General features: G+C 35.2%; 1 protein-coding gene across 4 annotated transcripts in view; it reads right to left on the bottom strand.

The window, feature by feature from the left end:
* Positions 1-19,437, bottom strand: part of EXOC6 (exocyst complex component 6) — a 94,854-nt gene that overhangs the window by 41,038 nt on the left and 34,379 nt on the right. For all 4 annotated transcript variants that reach the window (XM_082310514.1, XM_082310511.1, XM_082310512.1 and 1 more), the window contains exons 12-18: positions 17,389-17,460; positions 16,618-16,715; positions 15,373-15,478; positions 11,466-11,575; positions 10,335-10,446; positions 8,548-8,682; positions 2,216-2,395 (exon numbers count right to left, since the gene is read on the bottom strand). In XM_082310514.1, the coding sequence (XP_082166640.1) occupies positions 2,216-2,395; positions 8,548-8,682; positions 10,335-10,446; positions 11,466-11,575; positions 15,373-15,478; positions 16,618-16,715; positions 17,389-17,460 (813 nt within the window). The remainder of the gene's footprint in view (positions 1-2,215; positions 2,396-8,547; positions 8,683-10,334; positions 10,447-11,465; positions 11,576-15,372; positions 15,479-16,617; positions 16,716-17,388; positions 17,461-19,437) is intronic.

The following is a 19,437-nucleotide window of genomic DNA, read 5'->3' as shown; positions in this document are numbered from 1 at the left end:
TTACACAGCTTACACATACAGCTAAAATAAAACAAGACTCCTAATGACAGGAACTCAACGACTGCAATAAAAAATTGTTAAAGAACATATCATAACACTTCTACAGGAAGACTACAGTTTGAAACAATATCAAAGAGAAAGTCAGTGACCCTTGAACAAGGCAATGGAGAACTAGTGTGGCCAACTAGTGCCCCTAGCCCTAGCACAACGCCCTCTAACGCGATCAGATACACTAAGGTAGGAAGAGAAGAGATTCCTCTACTTGTCCTGCTCTTTTCCTTACTAGAATTATGGCAGTGGCTAGGACTTCTGTTCTTTGATTTCTAATTACAGAAAAGGTTCCGACAAACTATTTTGAGCAGTGGAATGTTTCTGCCAGCCATACAAAAATTATTATGGAAATGACACTGTGACATTAATGGGATAATCCATTAATGAAAATGAATACTAAAACTATTCCGAATCTTAACTATGGCATATGAGAATCTAGCTTAGTTTAGCACTCCAAAGCACTCACTGTTTTAATGAGTTATGGAACCTAGTTCTGGGCTTATCTTTGAAAATGCTTTTACTATAAATTTTCTCTTAATTAAAATAACTTACTATTACAAATCTAACCAGAATCACCATATTGAAACTATATACACATGTTCATATAACCTCCACAGCTCATGCACAACAACATTCATAGGACTGTATGTCCTATGTATACAATTGGCCAAGACAGCATAGGAAATCCTATACACAGGATAAGTCAAAACTCACGAGAACCCACTTGCCAGACCAGACTAGTCATCCGTATAGTTCTACATCCTGCCTGTTACCTGATCAGAGTTTGAAATTACCAAATAACCTCCTCATAGAACTAGTTTTCTCCAAAGGTTGACTTGTACCCCCAGGCACATATTTCTATTCCTTTCACACTTTTCAAGTCCTAATGCCACAGCTGCTTCTTTCTGTCCCTCCTAATACCTTACTTTGTTCTGTCCGTGGCTCATTTCCAAACAGCTGTATCACAACATACATTCATGACAGACTTCTGTACATCCTTCTCTAGAAGTTGCAAATCCCTTAACTGCTATATGCATATGACCATTAAGGAGCAGCACCATTTGCTCACACTGCTTTATATGTTAAGTTACAATGAATTTAACTGTCTAACAAACTTGCTATTCTTTATCAGAAAAACACTCAACTGACTTGGCACAGAAGCACATGCCTCATACGTCATATTCACAGCAGTATTATGCGATACCTTTTGAGTGTGTTATGTCTTTGAATCATTAAAAAAAAAAAAAGGAGACTGAAGAATCACAGCCTCTTCACATGTGATTTGGAAGACCAGATAAGCCCACTGTGCAAGCAACTTCAACACCTTGCTGTGCACATAAAGAAATTATCTTTTACTTCCAGCGTGGAGCCTCAAAACATTCTGTGCATTAAGGACTTATTCTTTATAGGCATTGCATGTGGGTAAAGCACTCACACATCAGTATGACAGTAGCAACCAAGGACAAGCTGATGAAAAGCAGATGTAGCTTGAAAGACTTATCGAAGATACTCCAGACCTATAAAGCTATAAACTATTATGATGACAAATCAAACTAGAAATAGGTTTTTTTGTCTTAAAGCAAGGAGAAATCAGACAACAGAATGTAACAACTAGTACATAAAACAGGTTAACAGTACCCTTTTATCTGGGACAAAATAACACAGGATATATTTGAATACAAACAAGGATTCATTTCAATGAAGCTCAATTAACTAGAATCAAATGACTTTTTATGATCAAAACTATTTAGCTAAAAACAACCTTGGAGAATCCAAGACCTCCATAATCTTCTGCACAAATGCAGGATTTGCACCAATTCTGCACTGGTTGAATCAATGCATGTGTACACAGAACCAATAAGGTTAATTAAAGAGGCCATCTGATGCTCTAGAGAACTGCATGAATTCTTACACTATTTGTAAATTAGCTGTTGTTAGCAATATTACTAAAGTATTTGAAAGTATTTCCCAAGTATTACCATGGGTAAGCATCATCAACATACTGAAACACATCTGAAAATATATCTGTACTGAAAAAAATTTTAAAAATACACCTGCCAGCATGTGCACAATTCAAAAATCACATCTATCTTCAAAATCTTAGTATTTTAAAATAAAATAATGCTCCAATAGTTTGAAATTAAACTTAATTTTGAACACTTACAGGTAAATGAGTAAAAACTTGAAATGTGCTTCTTAGAAAGTTAATAAGGTCCATTAAGTATCCACTGGCTCTTCCATCTGATTCAGACATTGTCCAATCATAATCAGCAATCTGAATAAATTCATCTATTTTTTGGTTAAGTTTTGTGTATATTTCTCCTTCTGCAGCATGCCTTGCGTCCTGAAAGAAATCGTGTGCAATTGTCAGAATTCTAAAATACTATTAGAATGCAAATAAAATTATATTCATCAACTAAACAGCAGTCGTGTGCTTTTCTTGGATTCAAAAAATATTTTATTTAAATTAATATTTTAACTTCTGTCTTACAGCAAGTCTGAGGCTGTGGTTTTTAAAATACTCCCATAACGTATACTAGAAGAGTGTTTATAACAGATTATTCTGTAGGCATATTTTAAGTTCTCAGAGACAAATGAAATTAATTTGAATTTGGAAACAAAGCAATTGCTTTACTCTCTTCACAACAATCACCTTTCATTCAAATTTATCAACCCTGACACAAAGTTTATTTGCCCTCTTTTACAAGGAAAATAATAAAAGAACCTAATTATTTTATCTGCTATGGCTAGGGGTCCAGCAATTGTATGATTTTTATGTAATTAATGTCTTAAAGCTGCACATCTGAAGAATACTCATCATTTTTTATCCTCCTTTAAATATCTTGATCATCACACACCATGATTCAGAGCACTCCCCTACTTCCTTCTATCCCTACTTTTTGTTCTGCCACGACCCGGATTCTACCTTTTGGAACAGTACAGAAGTAAAGTCTAGCATTTACTGTGAAGTGAGTTTACAATGTTATCTATATCTGCCTTATTTGTTTAGGGGACATCTTCATAGATGCAATGGGATCTATGTACAGATGCTTGATAAAGTGTACCTTGCTGGAAAGGCATGCTTTTGCCAGCCTAGAGTTTAAAGATACTCGATAAATTCTGTGGTCTAATTTGGGCTCAACATGAAACTTTCTTCACAGATCCTAAGAAATAATTCAAGAAAGACATTTGATTTAAAGTGAACTGGTCAGTTGCTGAAGGTTTTTAGAGGCTGGATATACTGGAGCAACATAAAAGTGGATGAAATTCCCATCACTAGTTTCCTTCGGGAGAAAGCAGTCCATGGCATGTCAGAAAGGTGTAAATAAGAAAGGCAAAAAGAAAAAAAAAAAATCAAAATTATCTGAGCTTAAAGGTGGTATGAAATTGAGTGTGTCTTCATTCAGGCCTGAGGCTGTGACGCACTTCATGAGGAAGCAAGAAAGCATGTGGCCCTGCCCTGTATAAATATCACAGTACGATTCCCTAAAAATAGCATTTTTACTGCCAAACCAACTTGTAAAAGTCTCCACTGAACAGCTCTCCCAATCCAACACAAAAGAATCTGGCAACCTGTTAACATGTCAGATAAAGGAATATGCTGACATCCACAGTTTTGTAGATGGTTATGACTATAAAAGCTTCAATTAAAGTCAAGTCTATATTTAAAGTTTCTAAATAACAATGAGACCTCAGTTTCAACAATCTATAATGACAAGTCTTGCAAATATATCTGCTTAGGTTTAGTGCAATTGCTTGGATTTTTTGGTTGTTCGGGTTTTTTTGTTTAAAAGCTAAAGTCATTTATGGAGTGGTTGTATCATCTTTACCAGTTAAGATGATTTACTGGCAATGGCAAGACTAGTCCTTCAGTTTTTGTTTTGGAAGCCTGTTTTTGGCTACCTTTTATTTTTCTTTGGTTACTGGTTTACAATCGGAGCAGTGTGCTGCCAGTACTTTAAGCAAGGAGTGTTGCTCTATTCCCTGAGAAAACTATGAACAGACGAGCAATTGGATTTCAAACCCAGAAGTTACTTCTGAGAAGCAGCACTGTGAATCCCATGCACAAGTCAAGAAAGAGTGAGTTAGCAGTATTCAGATTTGGGATGACTCGTAGAGAGAGATGAATTAACTCTATCTCTTCCGGTGGTGACAGAATTGCATCAAAACCTTTTGAAGGCTCACCAGATTTTCCCCCGTTATAAAGTGAAAAGGGCAAATGACATGGTTTTGTTAAATGGCTTTTCTCTCAGAGGATGTCCTGAAGGCCTGCACAGGATTTGATGCTGTGTATCTGGCTCTCCAACAGCCATTACGCAGCTTAATGCTGAGACCCTGGGCTCAAAAACTTCTATCAACTAGATCCGCAGATACATCTACTTATGCTTAGTGTGGATGCTGATTTAAACAAAGGAAAACAATGGTCATCCAAAGCTGGAAAACGTGGCTATAAATATTGAAAGTGACACAATTTTAATATGACAAAAGGAAACCAGCTTTGGTGGTTTTTTGGGGTTTTGTTGTGTTTTGTTTTTTTAATCTCTACCCATGTGAAGCAATGCTTGGAGAGTTTGAAGGACATCTTAAAATGAGATGTTATATACAAAAATAAAATGAAAAAAACAGCCTTCTAAAATAGTAGCCATTAAATAGGTCTGAAGGCTTCTGTTAAAAAAATACAGTGTAGATGTACTTATAAGATCATCTCATGGAATTTAAATGTGATCAATGCTGCTAATAAAAGGAGATTTTTGACCACTCAGAAAGAATGAAGGTGACATGATTTGCCACCAGGAGATGAATTTAATAACAGTAGAACATACCAAACTCTGTGAGGGCCCAGTTGGGGAACTGCAAGCAGTTTTTCATTAAAATAGACAGGGGGAAAAAAAGAGGGATTAACGAGAAAAGAATTTTCTACTCTAAGTGGAGAATGTTGTGCTAACAAGTTCTCCAGGGAAAGAGACAGGAGAGAAACCATAAAAAAAAAATTCTTACGTGTTTGTCAGTGTTCATTCTGTATGTTTCCAAAGTGCATAGATACTAAGCTCACTACACACAGATATAATATTCTGTGATTCCTTCCAAAAGAACTTAGACAGTTTATAGGATAGTTAAACATAACTTAACAGCATAAGCAATCAGCACAAAATATAATGCAAACTTTCAACTGCATTTATTAATTGAAATTCGAGGACAAAGAACATTTTACCTCTTAATGAAATAAAAAACTATGGCTGCATTAAGTGTTTTGTTTGAATGTTAAAAAGATTATGGATTGACCTTACACAAAAATATCTATAGATATGCAAATTCAGACACACATGCTCTATCGGTACACAACAAGCAAACTAGGCAGCCTAGATCTTAAGGACAGGGCAAAATTAGTAAAACTACTGGTAGGGCAATGGTAACCTAACTACAGTTGCTAGGCCAGAATCTTTCTGTCTTACCTTATTCATCAAGTCCTTAGCAAAACAAATGACAGTTAATGGGAAAATTGTTGGCAATCAACTGGAAATATGAAGTGCCTTGCAATGATGAGGTCTTATTCCACCTCACCCACCTTTTAATATCTATGCCAGAGGGGATATTATAATAGGATAGGCTACATATTGCATCAAGAGAAGAAAATTAAGTACAGAAAACAGAACTACTCTCAATAGGATTAGTCCTCTTTATCCCATAAATACAAGAAATCACCCTCCTTTGTTTCAGTGTACACTGGAAAATCACCAAATACCTAAAGTTCAAGTTGCAGCTGCTTTGGAATCTCTGATGACTTTTTGTTCTATTTTGTTTTGTTTCTCTTTCAAAAATTTCTGTATAGAAGCCCCAAGTGACTAGGCGGCAATGCACCGGCTGAATTAATAGCACAAGGCAACCTATACAAGATTATTCTTTGGTGACAATGTTTTCTTCAGAAAGCGTATTGGCTTTGCCTGGCAAGGTTTTGCTAGTGGGGGGGCTACAGGGGTAACTTCTGTGAGAAGCGGCTAGAAGCTTCCCCTATGTCTGACAGAGCCAATGCCAGCTGGCTCCAAGACAGACCCGCTGCTGGCCAAGGCCGAGCCCATCAGCAACGGTGGTAGCACCTCTGGGATAACAAATTTAAGAATGTATTTAAGAAGGGGAAAAAAGTTGATGGGCAACAGCAATTGCAGCCGGAGAGAGGAGTGAGAATATGTGAGAGGAACAACTCTGCAGACACAAAGGTCAGCGAAGAAGGATGGGGAGGAGGTGCTCCAGGCACTGGAGCAGAGATTCCCCTGCGGCCCATGGAGGTTAACAGTGGAGCAGATAATCCACCTACAGCCCATGAAGGACCCCACACCAGAGTAGGTGGATGCCCAAAGGAGGCTGTGACCCTGTGGGAAGCCCACGCTGGAGCAGGCTCCTGGCAGGACCTGTGGACCCATCGAGAGAAGAGCCCATGCTGGAGTAGGTTTGCTGGCAGGACTTGTAACCCCCATGGGGGACCCACGCTGGAGCAGTTTGTGAAGAACTGCAGCCTGTGGGAAGGACTCATGTTGGAGCAGTTCATGGAAGACTGTATCCCGTGGGAGGGACCCCACGCTGGAGCAGGGGAAGAGTGTGAGGAGTCCTCCCCCTGAGGAGGAAGGAGTGGCTGAGACAGCGTGTGATGAACTGACCGCAACCCCCATTCCCGGTCCCCCTGTGCCACTCGGGGGGAGGAGGTAGAGAAATCGGGAGTGAAGTTAAGCCCGGGAAGAAGGGAGGGGTGGGGGAAAGGTGTTTTAAGATTTGGTTTTATTTCTCATTACTCTTCTCTGATTTGATTGGTAATAAATTAAATTAATTTTCCAGTCGAGTCTGTTTTGCCCATGACGGTAATTGCTGAGTGATCTCCCTGTCCTTATCTCGACCCACGAGCCTTTAATTATGTTTTTCTCTCCCCTGTCCAGCTGAGGAGGGGGAGTGATAGAGTGGCTTTGGTGGGCACCTGGCGTCCAGCCAGGGTCAACCCACCACAGAAAGAAAACCCCAAATCGCCCCCGAAGCACACACATTTGCTTCTATTCTAAACCAAAAAAGCTACTCAGTCAGACTCAGTCAATGAAATAATTTCTGCTATATTTTATGTATATGAATACCAAAGCTTGGTTCTTCAATGTACACAACCACCTGGTGCTTGAAAGAAGTACCTGGTGCTCAACCACCACCAGAGCATGAAGGATCTCTAAACATCTGCGCTGTGGCACTGGGGACAGGTGTAGAGGAGGGTTTCTGGTGTAGGGCCATTCAGTGGCCTGACACCAAACCATCTTTGCACTCAGCACAGCTAGTCCAGCTGTTGGGATCTTGTTTTAGAGCTTACTAGGGTCATTATGACATAAAACAGCCTGAGCAAGGATCAGAAGTTTGACTAATTTATCTTAGGGATAAATCTCAGTCATCTTGAGTTTCCTGACATTACGTGTATAAGTTGTCTTCAGCAATTTCATTTTTACGTGCTGGTTTTTCATTAACAACACGTGTCTGCCTTACAACTGAAAAAGGACTAAGGCCTCTTGAGTAATATGGTGGAGAGGGTATGCCTTGCTCTGCCAAGGACATCAGACGTGACTATACAAGTCACTTGGTATTTTTGCTTTGTTTCCTCTTTTCAAAATCCTTCAGAATTTTTGTATAGACAAATGCAGGAACAACTAGGAGAACTTCACCTACTAATGAGATGAGGAGCCATATATAGAACGAAAACTACAACATTTTTTATTTTAGGATTATTTTATACTTGGCTTACAAATGTTGGCATGCTAACTGTTGAAATTACAATTGTCTATGCTGAGTATGCATCACCTACGATCTACTTTAATTTTTTCAGATATAAGCTTAAGTACTTCTGCCACTTCTGAAAAATGTCAGAGAAAATACAGCTTGTGCAGATAAGTCGTTGCCATACATTAGAAACGGGCAAGTTCCCAGTGATCATTTTAACAAGTATTATTGTATATATAAAGGACATACGAATTCTAAAAAGATAATTGAATAATTTATGCTTTGTAACATTCTTAATACTGCTTTTATATTACTAAACTACACAACTTGAAAATATACCACAAAATATCTCTATTGCAGAATAAAAACAAATAAATAATACAAACGTTTTAGATTAAACTAGCTGTTTTGCTCGAAAGGGGAGACGTTACACAAACTGGAGCTTAATCTATTGAAAGCTTCTGGTGCAGTTAAGCTTAGCTTGTCATTTCATAACTTAATAAAAGATGCATCTGAAAGAGAATATTGATGCTTCTCACGTACTGACGTATTTCAGATCATACCGATAACATAAAAAACAGTGTTTATCTGCTCAGTGTTAGAATTGAATTCTTAACAGTTCAGAATTGGTTTAGAGTCAAAAATGAGAATGAGTGCAGCTTTGCCCTCACCCCTTTTGTTTTAAAATGCTTCATTTATAGTGATTTTAATGTAACTTTTCAGACATAGTCATATAACAGATGAGATATACCATACCTTAAATGTAGAAAGTCCATAAAGTCTTGCAGTGTGAACAGTCACTTGTGAAATATTTGTAATGTTAGATATAAAATCCTCAAGGTATTTACAGGCTTGTTCCAGGTGTGTTGTGTTTATGATGATTTGAACAAGCTACAAGAGAGAAAAAAAATCTTGTAAAAATCCTTTTTGTATCACCCATTGTCATTTGATTTTGTAAATGGTTACTTCTTTCAGCAATAATGCTACTAGAAATTAATTACAGTATTTCAGGTTACCACCTATTACCTGTTAGTTTTCTAGTTTGCTTTCAAACACCACTAAGGAGTAATACTACAGTTTACATACAGATGATGCCATTTTAAAAATGAAGACTGCAGACACCTAATCAGTGAAATAAATCCAATTGATATTTTAGAACTAAAGAAGGGAAAAATAAAGGAAAATATATTGCCAAAAGCAAACCGCTAATTAGTACCATAAAAAAAATTTTTTTTTTAAATTTACTGCTATTAAAAAAAATAATCACAATCTTGTCTGCAGAATGATGCATTCTGAAGTTAGGGAATTTAAAAAATAAGGTTGTCAACTCCTTACCCCCCCAACAATGGTAACAATCTGCTTGTACATGATAGAAATGTTTTTATAAGCAGGACCTACATTCGCATTCAGTTCACAAATTAGACAACATACATAATGCACAACAACTGAAATATCAGTATATTATATCTTAATTCTCACTGCATACTGTCTATTTTAGTGAACAGTAATGTAATGCTTGGTAAAAGAATTTTTCTCTTTTTTAACATTTTTCTCATAAAACATACTGACTTGATAATGAAACACCTCAAAAAATACTACTGAATTTATTTTCATATCTTTGAAAATATTCCTGTACCAATTTCAAGAACATAGAAAACTACGTCTCAGAAAAATTGTATGGCTTGTCTTACTAACACAGCAATATATGATTTATAGAGTTTTCTCCTCATCATCTTCTTCTTGATTTCATCTATACAAGAGGTTCTTGCAGTTTAAAAAAAAGATTCAGTATGACATAACACTGCTCTAACGGCAACAGTCTAAGTCCTTCTCAGCATGTTTCAGTAGGTACCTGCTATCTCCTGACATTGCATGCTCCTGCAGTGAATGTTCAGAGTAATTCACTGTCTCACCCTGTCTTATTCTGTCCAATAAACAAATTAAACTGAGAATCCTGATGAAGAAACAACATGCACAAACCTACTAAAATATTTTAATTGCAATTACTATAGAAAAAGTTTCATGTGTTAGAGTGAACTTGAGATTTTAGATTACTTGATCTGGGAGGTTTACTCTGAAATCTTACACAGTTCATGTGAGATCTTCTTCCCCCCCACCTTTTTTTTTTTAACAGGAAGAAAAAGAAGCTAAACAATGTGCTACTAATGCATAGACAGGAGCAGAAGACACGAACGATGCTCTGTATGCAACCAAAGAAGTAAGAGTCTTTCACTTATTTCTTGCAAATCTCTGTTTATCATACAGGAGACAGAACTCTCTCATTGTCACCTCTCTCTCAAAAGGCATCTCTGTGTAGATGCCCAACACTGTATTGTTATTATTAGACCCAACACTGTATTGTTATTATTTATGTAACAGATATTGATGCTTTTTCATACTTCATCTTTCACCTTTTTAAATTTTCAACTTTAAAGCAAACGCTACTTGTTTTTCTTACACAAATCTTAATACCAGGGTATATCTACATTTACAAGAATAGTTTTAATACTAATTGTCTTAAAACCATGATTTTTAAAACTTACCTCGGTTAAACCTATATGAGGTTTTTTAATTAGGTTCTGTAAACAACTACTTAGAGTTCTTGTAAGCAGCAGATTTGTAGATTTTCTGAGCATATCATCTATTTCTGTTGAGCTGAAAAAAAGTTTATTTTTATAACTATGCTGTACATGACAATACTTTGACAGTAATAGTTAATATTTTTATTTTTTCCCCTGCAAAGCAAACTTTTCATGTTAAGAATTCACTATGTGCATTTAATTTCTGGTTGCTCCAAGTCTTCTGTGCTCTAACACACACAACATCTCTTTCACTTACCAAATTATCCATTAACTGAATTTCAACACTGAAGCAAAACCTTTTTTTTTTTTTTTTCAGATTTTGGACATGTTTATTGACACAGCAGTTCAGAAAGAGTAATTTGTGGGTTTTAATGAGTTACTGAGGAGGTCAACATGTGCTCATTAGTACGTGTAAATTATAAACAGTATCAATTAAGAATGTGTGAAAACGAGTCATTTACATCTTTGACAGTACAGAAGTGGGTGACCAGTCACGAATACCTTCCAGATTTCAGATCTATCAATGTTATTTTATGTAATTAAAACTAAGCTTTTGAAGGCCACAAGAGGAAAGGAAATGGGAGAACTGTGATGTTTTCCATCAGAAAAAGGTGGGATGGAAGAGGGAATGAGCATGCAGACAGCACGTTTTGTTGCAGGAGAAATCATTGCTAAAGAAACTCAAAGCACTGAGCAGGGGAAGACCGTTTGAAGTAATCAGGGATGCTACACAATTATTTCTGAAATGGTCAGTACCAAAGCATATTTTTCAAATCTTACATGCTTTGTTAAATAAATTAAATCTCCAGATTATTCGAAGCAGCCAATATCGTTTAAAAAACCCCAGCAGTGTTTTAGACTGCTTACCATGCCAAGCTACCTTCACCCATACAGACATACACATATTGTATACAACATATATACACATACAAAATATATGCTATAGCATTGGGAATCATAGATTAGATATAAAGAATTAAATATGTACATTATATGTAAATTATGAAACAAGCACAGCTAGCAAGCACAAGAAAATATATTTTCATTTTTTTAGGTCACCTTATAGTCACATTCCTGATACTTTAAGCTTACCTGCGGTGAAGTGACTCTGAAAACTTAAGGCTTGCATAAATAAATTCCTTAACCTGGATATAAATCTGAGGCACTGACTGAGACATTGGAAGCTTCTTTGGAAAGGATTGCTGTGGAAATAAAAGATAATACTATCTTACACTTGAAACTGATTCTAAGGAGAGCTTGGTGTTAAAGGCAGTAACTAGAATGCCACTTAGCACTATCAATATTTTAATCTATCTTAAGCTTTTCTGTTTTTCATCAAATGCAAATAATGGTATGTGTCAGGCTGACTTGTCCATCTGTTTAAATAGCTTATAAGCAAAAGAGAACTTTATCACTTATTTAAATTACAATAAAGTTTGGAGACTTTATGTAATTTAAGATCCCTCTGTAGAAAGCCATTTACAAACACACATTAAAAAACAGGTCTCGAACCACTTTTAATCTCAATGAACAAGACAGATGTAAGTGGGATGAGAGGTTCAAAAATGCAAACATTTTTTTGCCAAAGAAAGCAGTGCAAGAAAAAAAAAAAAAGGGTTGAGATGTTCAATACATCTGGAATTTTCAAAGCATCTTGAGTATGTTTAGGCATGTATATTTACTGTCATATATTTACTTTCTCTTGATGGCTCAAAAAACCAAAGCGGTTTGAATTAATTTCAACAATTTGGATTAACATGTGGGAAGTACTAATAGTCTGTAAGAATAAAATCATGCTTCTTACTTCAATTTTAAAGCTGATACTGTATTTGGGATGACAAAAAAAATTACATTCAATTAAATCTACACATACCAAATAGATATTTCTGCACTGAATACGTAATTTTTGAAATCTGCAAAACAATTAATTTTCTGTTTACTCTATGACTAATGCATGAGAAAAATAATTAACAACTGCTATCATCCCTGGAGAATTTCATTTCTCTAAAAAAAAAAAAAAAAAGCATTAATCAACAGTAGGTCAACATTTGTGTATTAAAAATACAAGACAAAACAGATTACCTTGACATTCTCCTAATCATACCTCTTTATTTAAGATTAGGTGGTGTGACAATTATGTGGTATAAGTGCCGGGCTTTCATGTCATTCAACAGCGATAGTAAACTGTGTTTTAACAATAAAATTTACTTCAAATATGTGTTCATCTGATTTAAGCAATTAATTTTTACAGATAAAACAAGTGCTATTACATACAACTACTTCGGATCATTACAGCATTCTGTCAGCAGGGCTTGAGTCTCAACCTTCATCTATTCAACAATCTAAGAGAAGCAATTCTTTATCCTCTACAGTGTCTAGCCAATACAGGAGGACACACCACTTTCTGTCTGCTTATTAGAGTAGGCAGCAAGGAAAAAAAACCTGGAGATACAAGCCAATTGTTCCACTTCTGAGTACAGAAAGGGAGTAAAATTAGATGATATAATCAAACCATGATAGTTTGGCACATTCAATTTAAACAGCAGATTCCAGACAAGACTGTTTTGTCCAGTTAGATTGGATTTATTATGTTAAATATCTAGTAGGTTCTGGTCATAATTCTGCCTAATGTGCTGCAAGCAACTCCTATGATAAACTTACCTGTAAAATGTGAGGGTGATTCATCCTAACCTATAGTTAAAAATGAGACACTCACTCAGGCTTGCCTCTTTCTTTACTAAATGGAGAGAAACAGACATTTTCAAAGGTGAAATTCCCCTTAATCTGTAAAAGGCATCAGAGATGCATCAAATGGAATGAGCCCTCTGGTGTGTCCATTCCTCTCTATCAACTACACAGGCTCCTTCAATGACTAGCCTGAACTTACACATCTGGTTTTTTAAATTTTTTTTTAAACATCGAAATGTAGATTAAATTAACCTACCCAATAGGACCTCCCAGTGCCTTATAGCCTGAGGCAACAACAGAGAGGTGAACTGGATGAGATTATAAACAGCAACTAACAGAAGTGATGTTGGAGCATTTATAAAGTTTCCCCTCCACGTGGATCCCCTGCTATCTAATAACACATAAGGTAATACTGCAGCCTTTCTTTCAACAAGGATACTTAATGATTCTTTCCCCTCTATCCCATTGCCTAGTTGACAAAACTTTTAGGAACTCAATTATCTTTGAGACTTCTGCCCCTTTGCTAAATTTGGTTGAAGTCAACTAAACTGCTTCAAAAATTGCCAGGACACAAGAAAAAAAACCTCAGACTGCTTTATTTCTAATGATGTCCTTCTGCTTTACATACAGGTTTGAAAGCTCTTTTCAGAGATATGTAAAAAAATGTTATTCCTGCTTTACAGATGGATTAACAGGGCAGAGAGATGTGAAGTGACTTACCAGCACCACGTAGCTGGTCAATGATAGGGCTGGGAACAGAATCCAAACTGATTCCCAGCTTTACTCTCAAGCTCACCAGCCCAAAAAACTAAGCATCAGTGAGATTTTGCCCATGAAATATCTACAAAAAGTGCTGCTCACTATGAAACAGAAATCCCTCCCTGTGTCATAAATGAAAATGAAAATTGTTGGGTACAGAGAATACATCTCCCTTCTGGTGAAACAAGAGCCAAAGCTTTGTATTAATCATATGTATATGATTAATATACATTAATTATATATTAATATATGTACTATATTAATATATGTATTAATACATATGTTTATTATAAATATATTATATACATTAATATACGTATATACACATATAAGTATATATAATCATATGTATTATTAATACACACATATATAACATACTAATATATTATATTAATCATATACATATATGTAGTTACATATATGTAACTACACATGCCTACACAAGTAACGTCCACACATGCATGCTGATACATCAGACAGAGTGAGAGAGGCTAGCAGATAAAATTATTTAGTGCAAGTTAAAAACCTTTGCAATTTATTAGCAAAATATGTCATCCTAAATAGTATCCGGGGTATGGCATACTTCCAACACTGTAAGGGATTTCCATTCATTTTATCTTATTTTAGTATTATAATAGCTAAGTAAATGAATTTGATGGAGGAAAGCATCCAGCAAGCACTCTGGAGTCCTGTTAAAAGATCAGCATAAAACCCACCTTTAGTTTTTCATCTTCACTGCAATACTGTATTAATGACATGCAGCTGTTACATTTGCCTGGTAAATCCCTGCTGAATCATTCAATTAGAGTATCTTTTTACTTTTGCAGATATCTGTAGTGATGGATCATGTATAAACCAGCTTCCCTCTACAATAGTTACTCCCACTGTCATGTGGTTCTTAGATTTAGTTCCCGTCTACAGACTCCATCATGGGCCTGTTATTTCTTTGTTGGTATTACCAAAACCATATTTGAAGAGCAGAACATATTAATTACCTTTCTGTGAACGGAGACGGTAGTGAAAGAATGGCTGAGGCTATGAAAGAATATCCTATTGGAATGTTAGTATGGCAGAATTATTTACAGGCTCGTCATGTTTATTTTGCCCCACATGCTCAAACACAAATAATTAATTTTAAAAGTGAAATACAAAAGTTGCTCTGTCTCTAACAGATCCCTGTTTTACACATATTTTTGCAATACTACAGCATATAATATACTATGAGTTACTAAACCCAATGAGTTGCAACAAAATTTAACTAAAGACAGACAGTATTATAATTACATAAAGACTGTATCAATTAAAGTGTATTATTAATTTGTTTACAAAACAATGGGTTTCATTATTCACTCAAACATCAGAGCAAATGACTAAAGCTTTAATTTTCATATTTATTTATGACTATATAATTACACATAAAGAAGGTGATTTAGCCTCTTAATCTACCTAGCTTTTCAATTTTTAATTGCTTTTTAATTATAAAAACCATTACTGTCCCAAGAGTCCTTAATTGGATCTCGGCAAACTTTAATAACATAAAACTTTTCCTTACCTTATCAAGTTCTGCATCTTGAAAAGGAAATTTGCTTATAACTATTTTGTATTCCTCTTCATTTGCTACAGGAATAGGGCTGTAGTTGTCCGCTTCAAAAATATCCCTGGCGAATTAGTTAGTCAAGTAAAAAAAAATTTAGGACATGTAACTTATGTACAGTATTTCCCAGTGTTAAAACATGTAAATGAATATAATTTTTACTACCACACTTAGGTGTGCAGCTTCAAAAAGTTATGAGCTGCAATCATCATAATTTCAGACATTCAAACTATTTTTAGATTAATTTGGAAGTACCTTGTATATGCTAACTCTTTATACTGTGTCTAATCACAGAGAAAAAATAGCTGAAAGCGTTTTAATATGTGTGACTCAAAGCATAATACAGCAAAGGAATTTTAGATCAACTAGTCTACTCCAGGGTAAACCATAATGAGATACTTAATTATGGTAGTCTACACTTTGCCTACACTAAAGCAGATATTCAGAGTGTCTCACTTCGGTACCACAGCTACAAACAAACAATAGTGACGATTCAGAGAACTTCAACTAAGCACATGGCCACAGCGTTAAGTACTCTCTAGACTTTTCTACCAATCAAATGACTATACTAGGAGCCTAGAGAGCTTGAGAACCTTAAGTGGACCATTTAATTTTAGAGTTTTCTATAATACAATATAACATATTTTACAGTAAACAATTTCTGCACATTTAGACATCACACACTATCTGCAAACAGGCTTTGGAGTACAGTTCCAGGCTGCCATATTCCTGGTTTACAATTTACTCAATCAAATGACTCCAAAGAATAGGTGGAAACAAAACTGCATTAAAAAAAACATGAAGATGTACTGGTAATGTCAGTAGTCTGTCAAGGAGATAGGCATATCAGCTAACTGTAAACATTAAGACAACCTAAATTAGGAACCTAATGCCCTCCTGCAATAGCATAGAGTTATTAGGTGCCTAATGAAGAAAAACAGACGTCTCTCTCCTGCATGTTTCTCCAATAATGTCCCTTTGGAGACCTTCCTTCTCTCCATTAACTACAAAAGCAGTACTCTATGGCTCTTCTCCTAAATATTAGTTACATGTGATGAATATCTTCGTCCTATCCAACCCGAAATTCATACACAATACTGAGTTAATCAATTCTTCCAAAATTATAACTCTATCAAAAAAATTTGAAGTCAGACAAAAACAATAAATGCAATACACAAGGCACAATTATTTTGAAATACTAACCTGAACAGTCCAGACCACTTTTTAAGAAGTGTTTCATTGTACTGGTCTCTTATCTCAAATAAAAGATCAAATAGTCGGTTCACAGGAAAACCATAGCCCTAAGGTATAAAAATGAAAAGGTTGGATAATTCAAGAAGTAATACACTCAATTCCTATCACATCATTTCATAACTCTGAGATGAGACTTATTATTCAATCTTGTCACTTCTATAAAACAAATTGTAGTACTTTAAAAACATAACTACAATTAAAAGATTATATATTAAATTCTTACCAAATACTTTATCCTATGCTCTCAGTTTTCAAGCAGAAATTTGTCCCATTTCTCTGTAACATGTTAACTTCATATTTATGCATATAACTAATCTTTTTTAATCAGTCTGTTAAACATTGCAAGAATACTTGCCAATCATGTTCATTTGGTCTTTCAGCTAGAGAGTTAATGATAACTGGAATGCTATTCTTGCTAAAGATCAGAAGTAAAGCATTTATAAAAGACAAAAACGTACACAAATTACAAAGCTAACATTAACTTTGCACAGATATGAATAACTAGATGCTAGCGGGATAGCCCAGAATGCATACATTAAATTGATAATACTGAAAAGGAAGAACCAAGGCAAGAAATACACATATTTTTTAAATATTATTGTGTAAGTTTGTTCTTGATTTGTATATAAGATTCAGGAAAACCCAAAGCATTCCACTTACTCACCTAAAGGAAAAATTTGACTCTAGGAATTTCAGTTAAATTACTAATATAATATGTACCTGCAAAGTATCAGCAAATACTACAATGAGATTCTTCAGTTCCAGAACAAGGTCGGGATCACTGCAATATGACTGCAAGTGAGAAATTCTGATTTTATTAAAAGGATTTAAAATATGGGACATACATTTTCAAAGAATATTAGCACAGGTTAAACTCTCCAGCCTTATCCCCTTACCTGACTGACTGCCTTAGTAGAAAACGACTTAGACTCACTTGTCTTAACTTAGTCCAGCTACATAAAAGTATTTGTTAAATTTTTATATGAACTATCAGTAGTATAAACGCTCAGAAAAAGTAAACTAAAATATGAGATTGAATAAATATCAGTATGTTGTACTGAGATTCAAAATCAGCAAATTACATTTATTTCAGTGGAACATAAGCACACATCAAAATGCTTGGCTAAATCAACATCAGAGAGGTTTCCACAGGACATTCTTTTGAACACTAAGCCTGCGTCTAACTAGGGCTAACTGTGCCACCTCAGACAGTCTCCCAGACGTATGGGGAAAACACTATAAAATACTTTCTAAATAAATTCAAATTACAAACTTGATGGTAAAAAGTCAAGACACTAAGTTATTTACTAAATGACTGAAATTTTATTTTCAGAGGTGTGGAGTCATACAACTAAGGCTTTCACCTCAGCTTCACTATTTGCAATACTGAATAAAGTAAAAACATATTTATATTAAAATAACTTAAAGCAGCATGAGAATATAGTATTGATTAGAGACTATATACACCTGTTTTACCTTTCTTTAATTTTTGCTCTTAGCTTACTTTAATAAAGTAAGGATTTGGTCTACAATACCTCATAAGACAACATACACTTATCTAAACATTAGTCTGTACTAGGATGATGTTAGAAAGAGATTGTGATTGGTTTTGATGGGAGTTATGCATTTTGAGAAGAAATAGTCATCAACTACATGACAAGACATTGAAAAGTTCTTTAGAGATTACATTACTTTTACTCCTTAAACTACCGTATTCTTACATAGGTGTATAAATCCATATGCAGTCAATTAACTTGCAAAGTATTTAGCTTAAAAAAATGCTGAATATATCTCAATTTATCCCAATCCTCTAAAACAAATTTAAAAATATGAGAACACCTCATGTACCACTGATCAGTAAAGGGCCTATGATAAAACTATAGTTGCAATCTGACCTTTTTGCCATTTTCCTCAGTATATACGAAATGTAAAATATTCCTCGAATTAAAGATCAATCACAATAAAAATAACATTGCATAAAGGAACTGCTTCTAGCAAACATTAAAAAGGGAAAGATAAAACTCTTTTTTCCCCGATAGTAAAAGCTGTACCAATAGTAAACTCTAAAGTAATTTACTGTCAGCCAATCTGAGAGAACAATGGTATTCCACTGGTTTTCACAGAGGAAGAAGAAATAGCATGCAGCTAAATAGCTGCATCATTGGAGCTAAGGCAGAAATGTAACTTTAAGAGACACACTTTGAATGTAATGAAATACTCAGTTGATGATACAGAATTACATTCTAACATCTGTGAAGATTTTTCTAATACCTTTACTTCAACATAAACATATTACTACTATAGCATTGAAGAGATAGCTCCAAGGGTTTTGCTGGTGGAGTTTATTTTGGAAACACAGCATTTGGAATGATAATTAGGAACTATTTCCTCGTGGTGCTTTCAGAGCTGAACTATTCAATCTGATCTAATGAAGAGGTCAGTTGAGACTAATGAGGAAGGATTGCAATAATAACAGCAGATTAACTCTGCATATTCTAAACTGCTGGACTAAGAGAAGGTTTGGAAGACCCAGTGAGTTGTAAATCAGTGGAGGATTATGCAAATAGCTCATGGCTGCGGATCACAGCCTGATACTGTTGGGAAAAACAAAAGCTTGGCAGGCTCCCTCCCAAATCCGAGCAATTTTTAATCACAAGGAAAAGAAAACATGAGAGAGGTGTAATTTTTCACTTTGTTGCTATCCCAGCTTTAAATATAGAGAGCTCTGAAGTAAGAGGATTTAAACTGCAATACTGATAAGACTTCTCA

This window comes from Platalea leucorodia (genome assembly GCF_965183815.1).
Source record: "Platalea leucorodia genome assembly, chromosome: 4".
Lineage (NCBI taxonomy): Eukaryota > Metazoa > Chordata > Aves > Pelecaniformes > Threskiornithidae > Platalea > Platalea leucorodia.
Note: the sequence above shows the minus strand (reverse complement) of the source record. Positions and strands in the feature narration are given on the sequence as shown.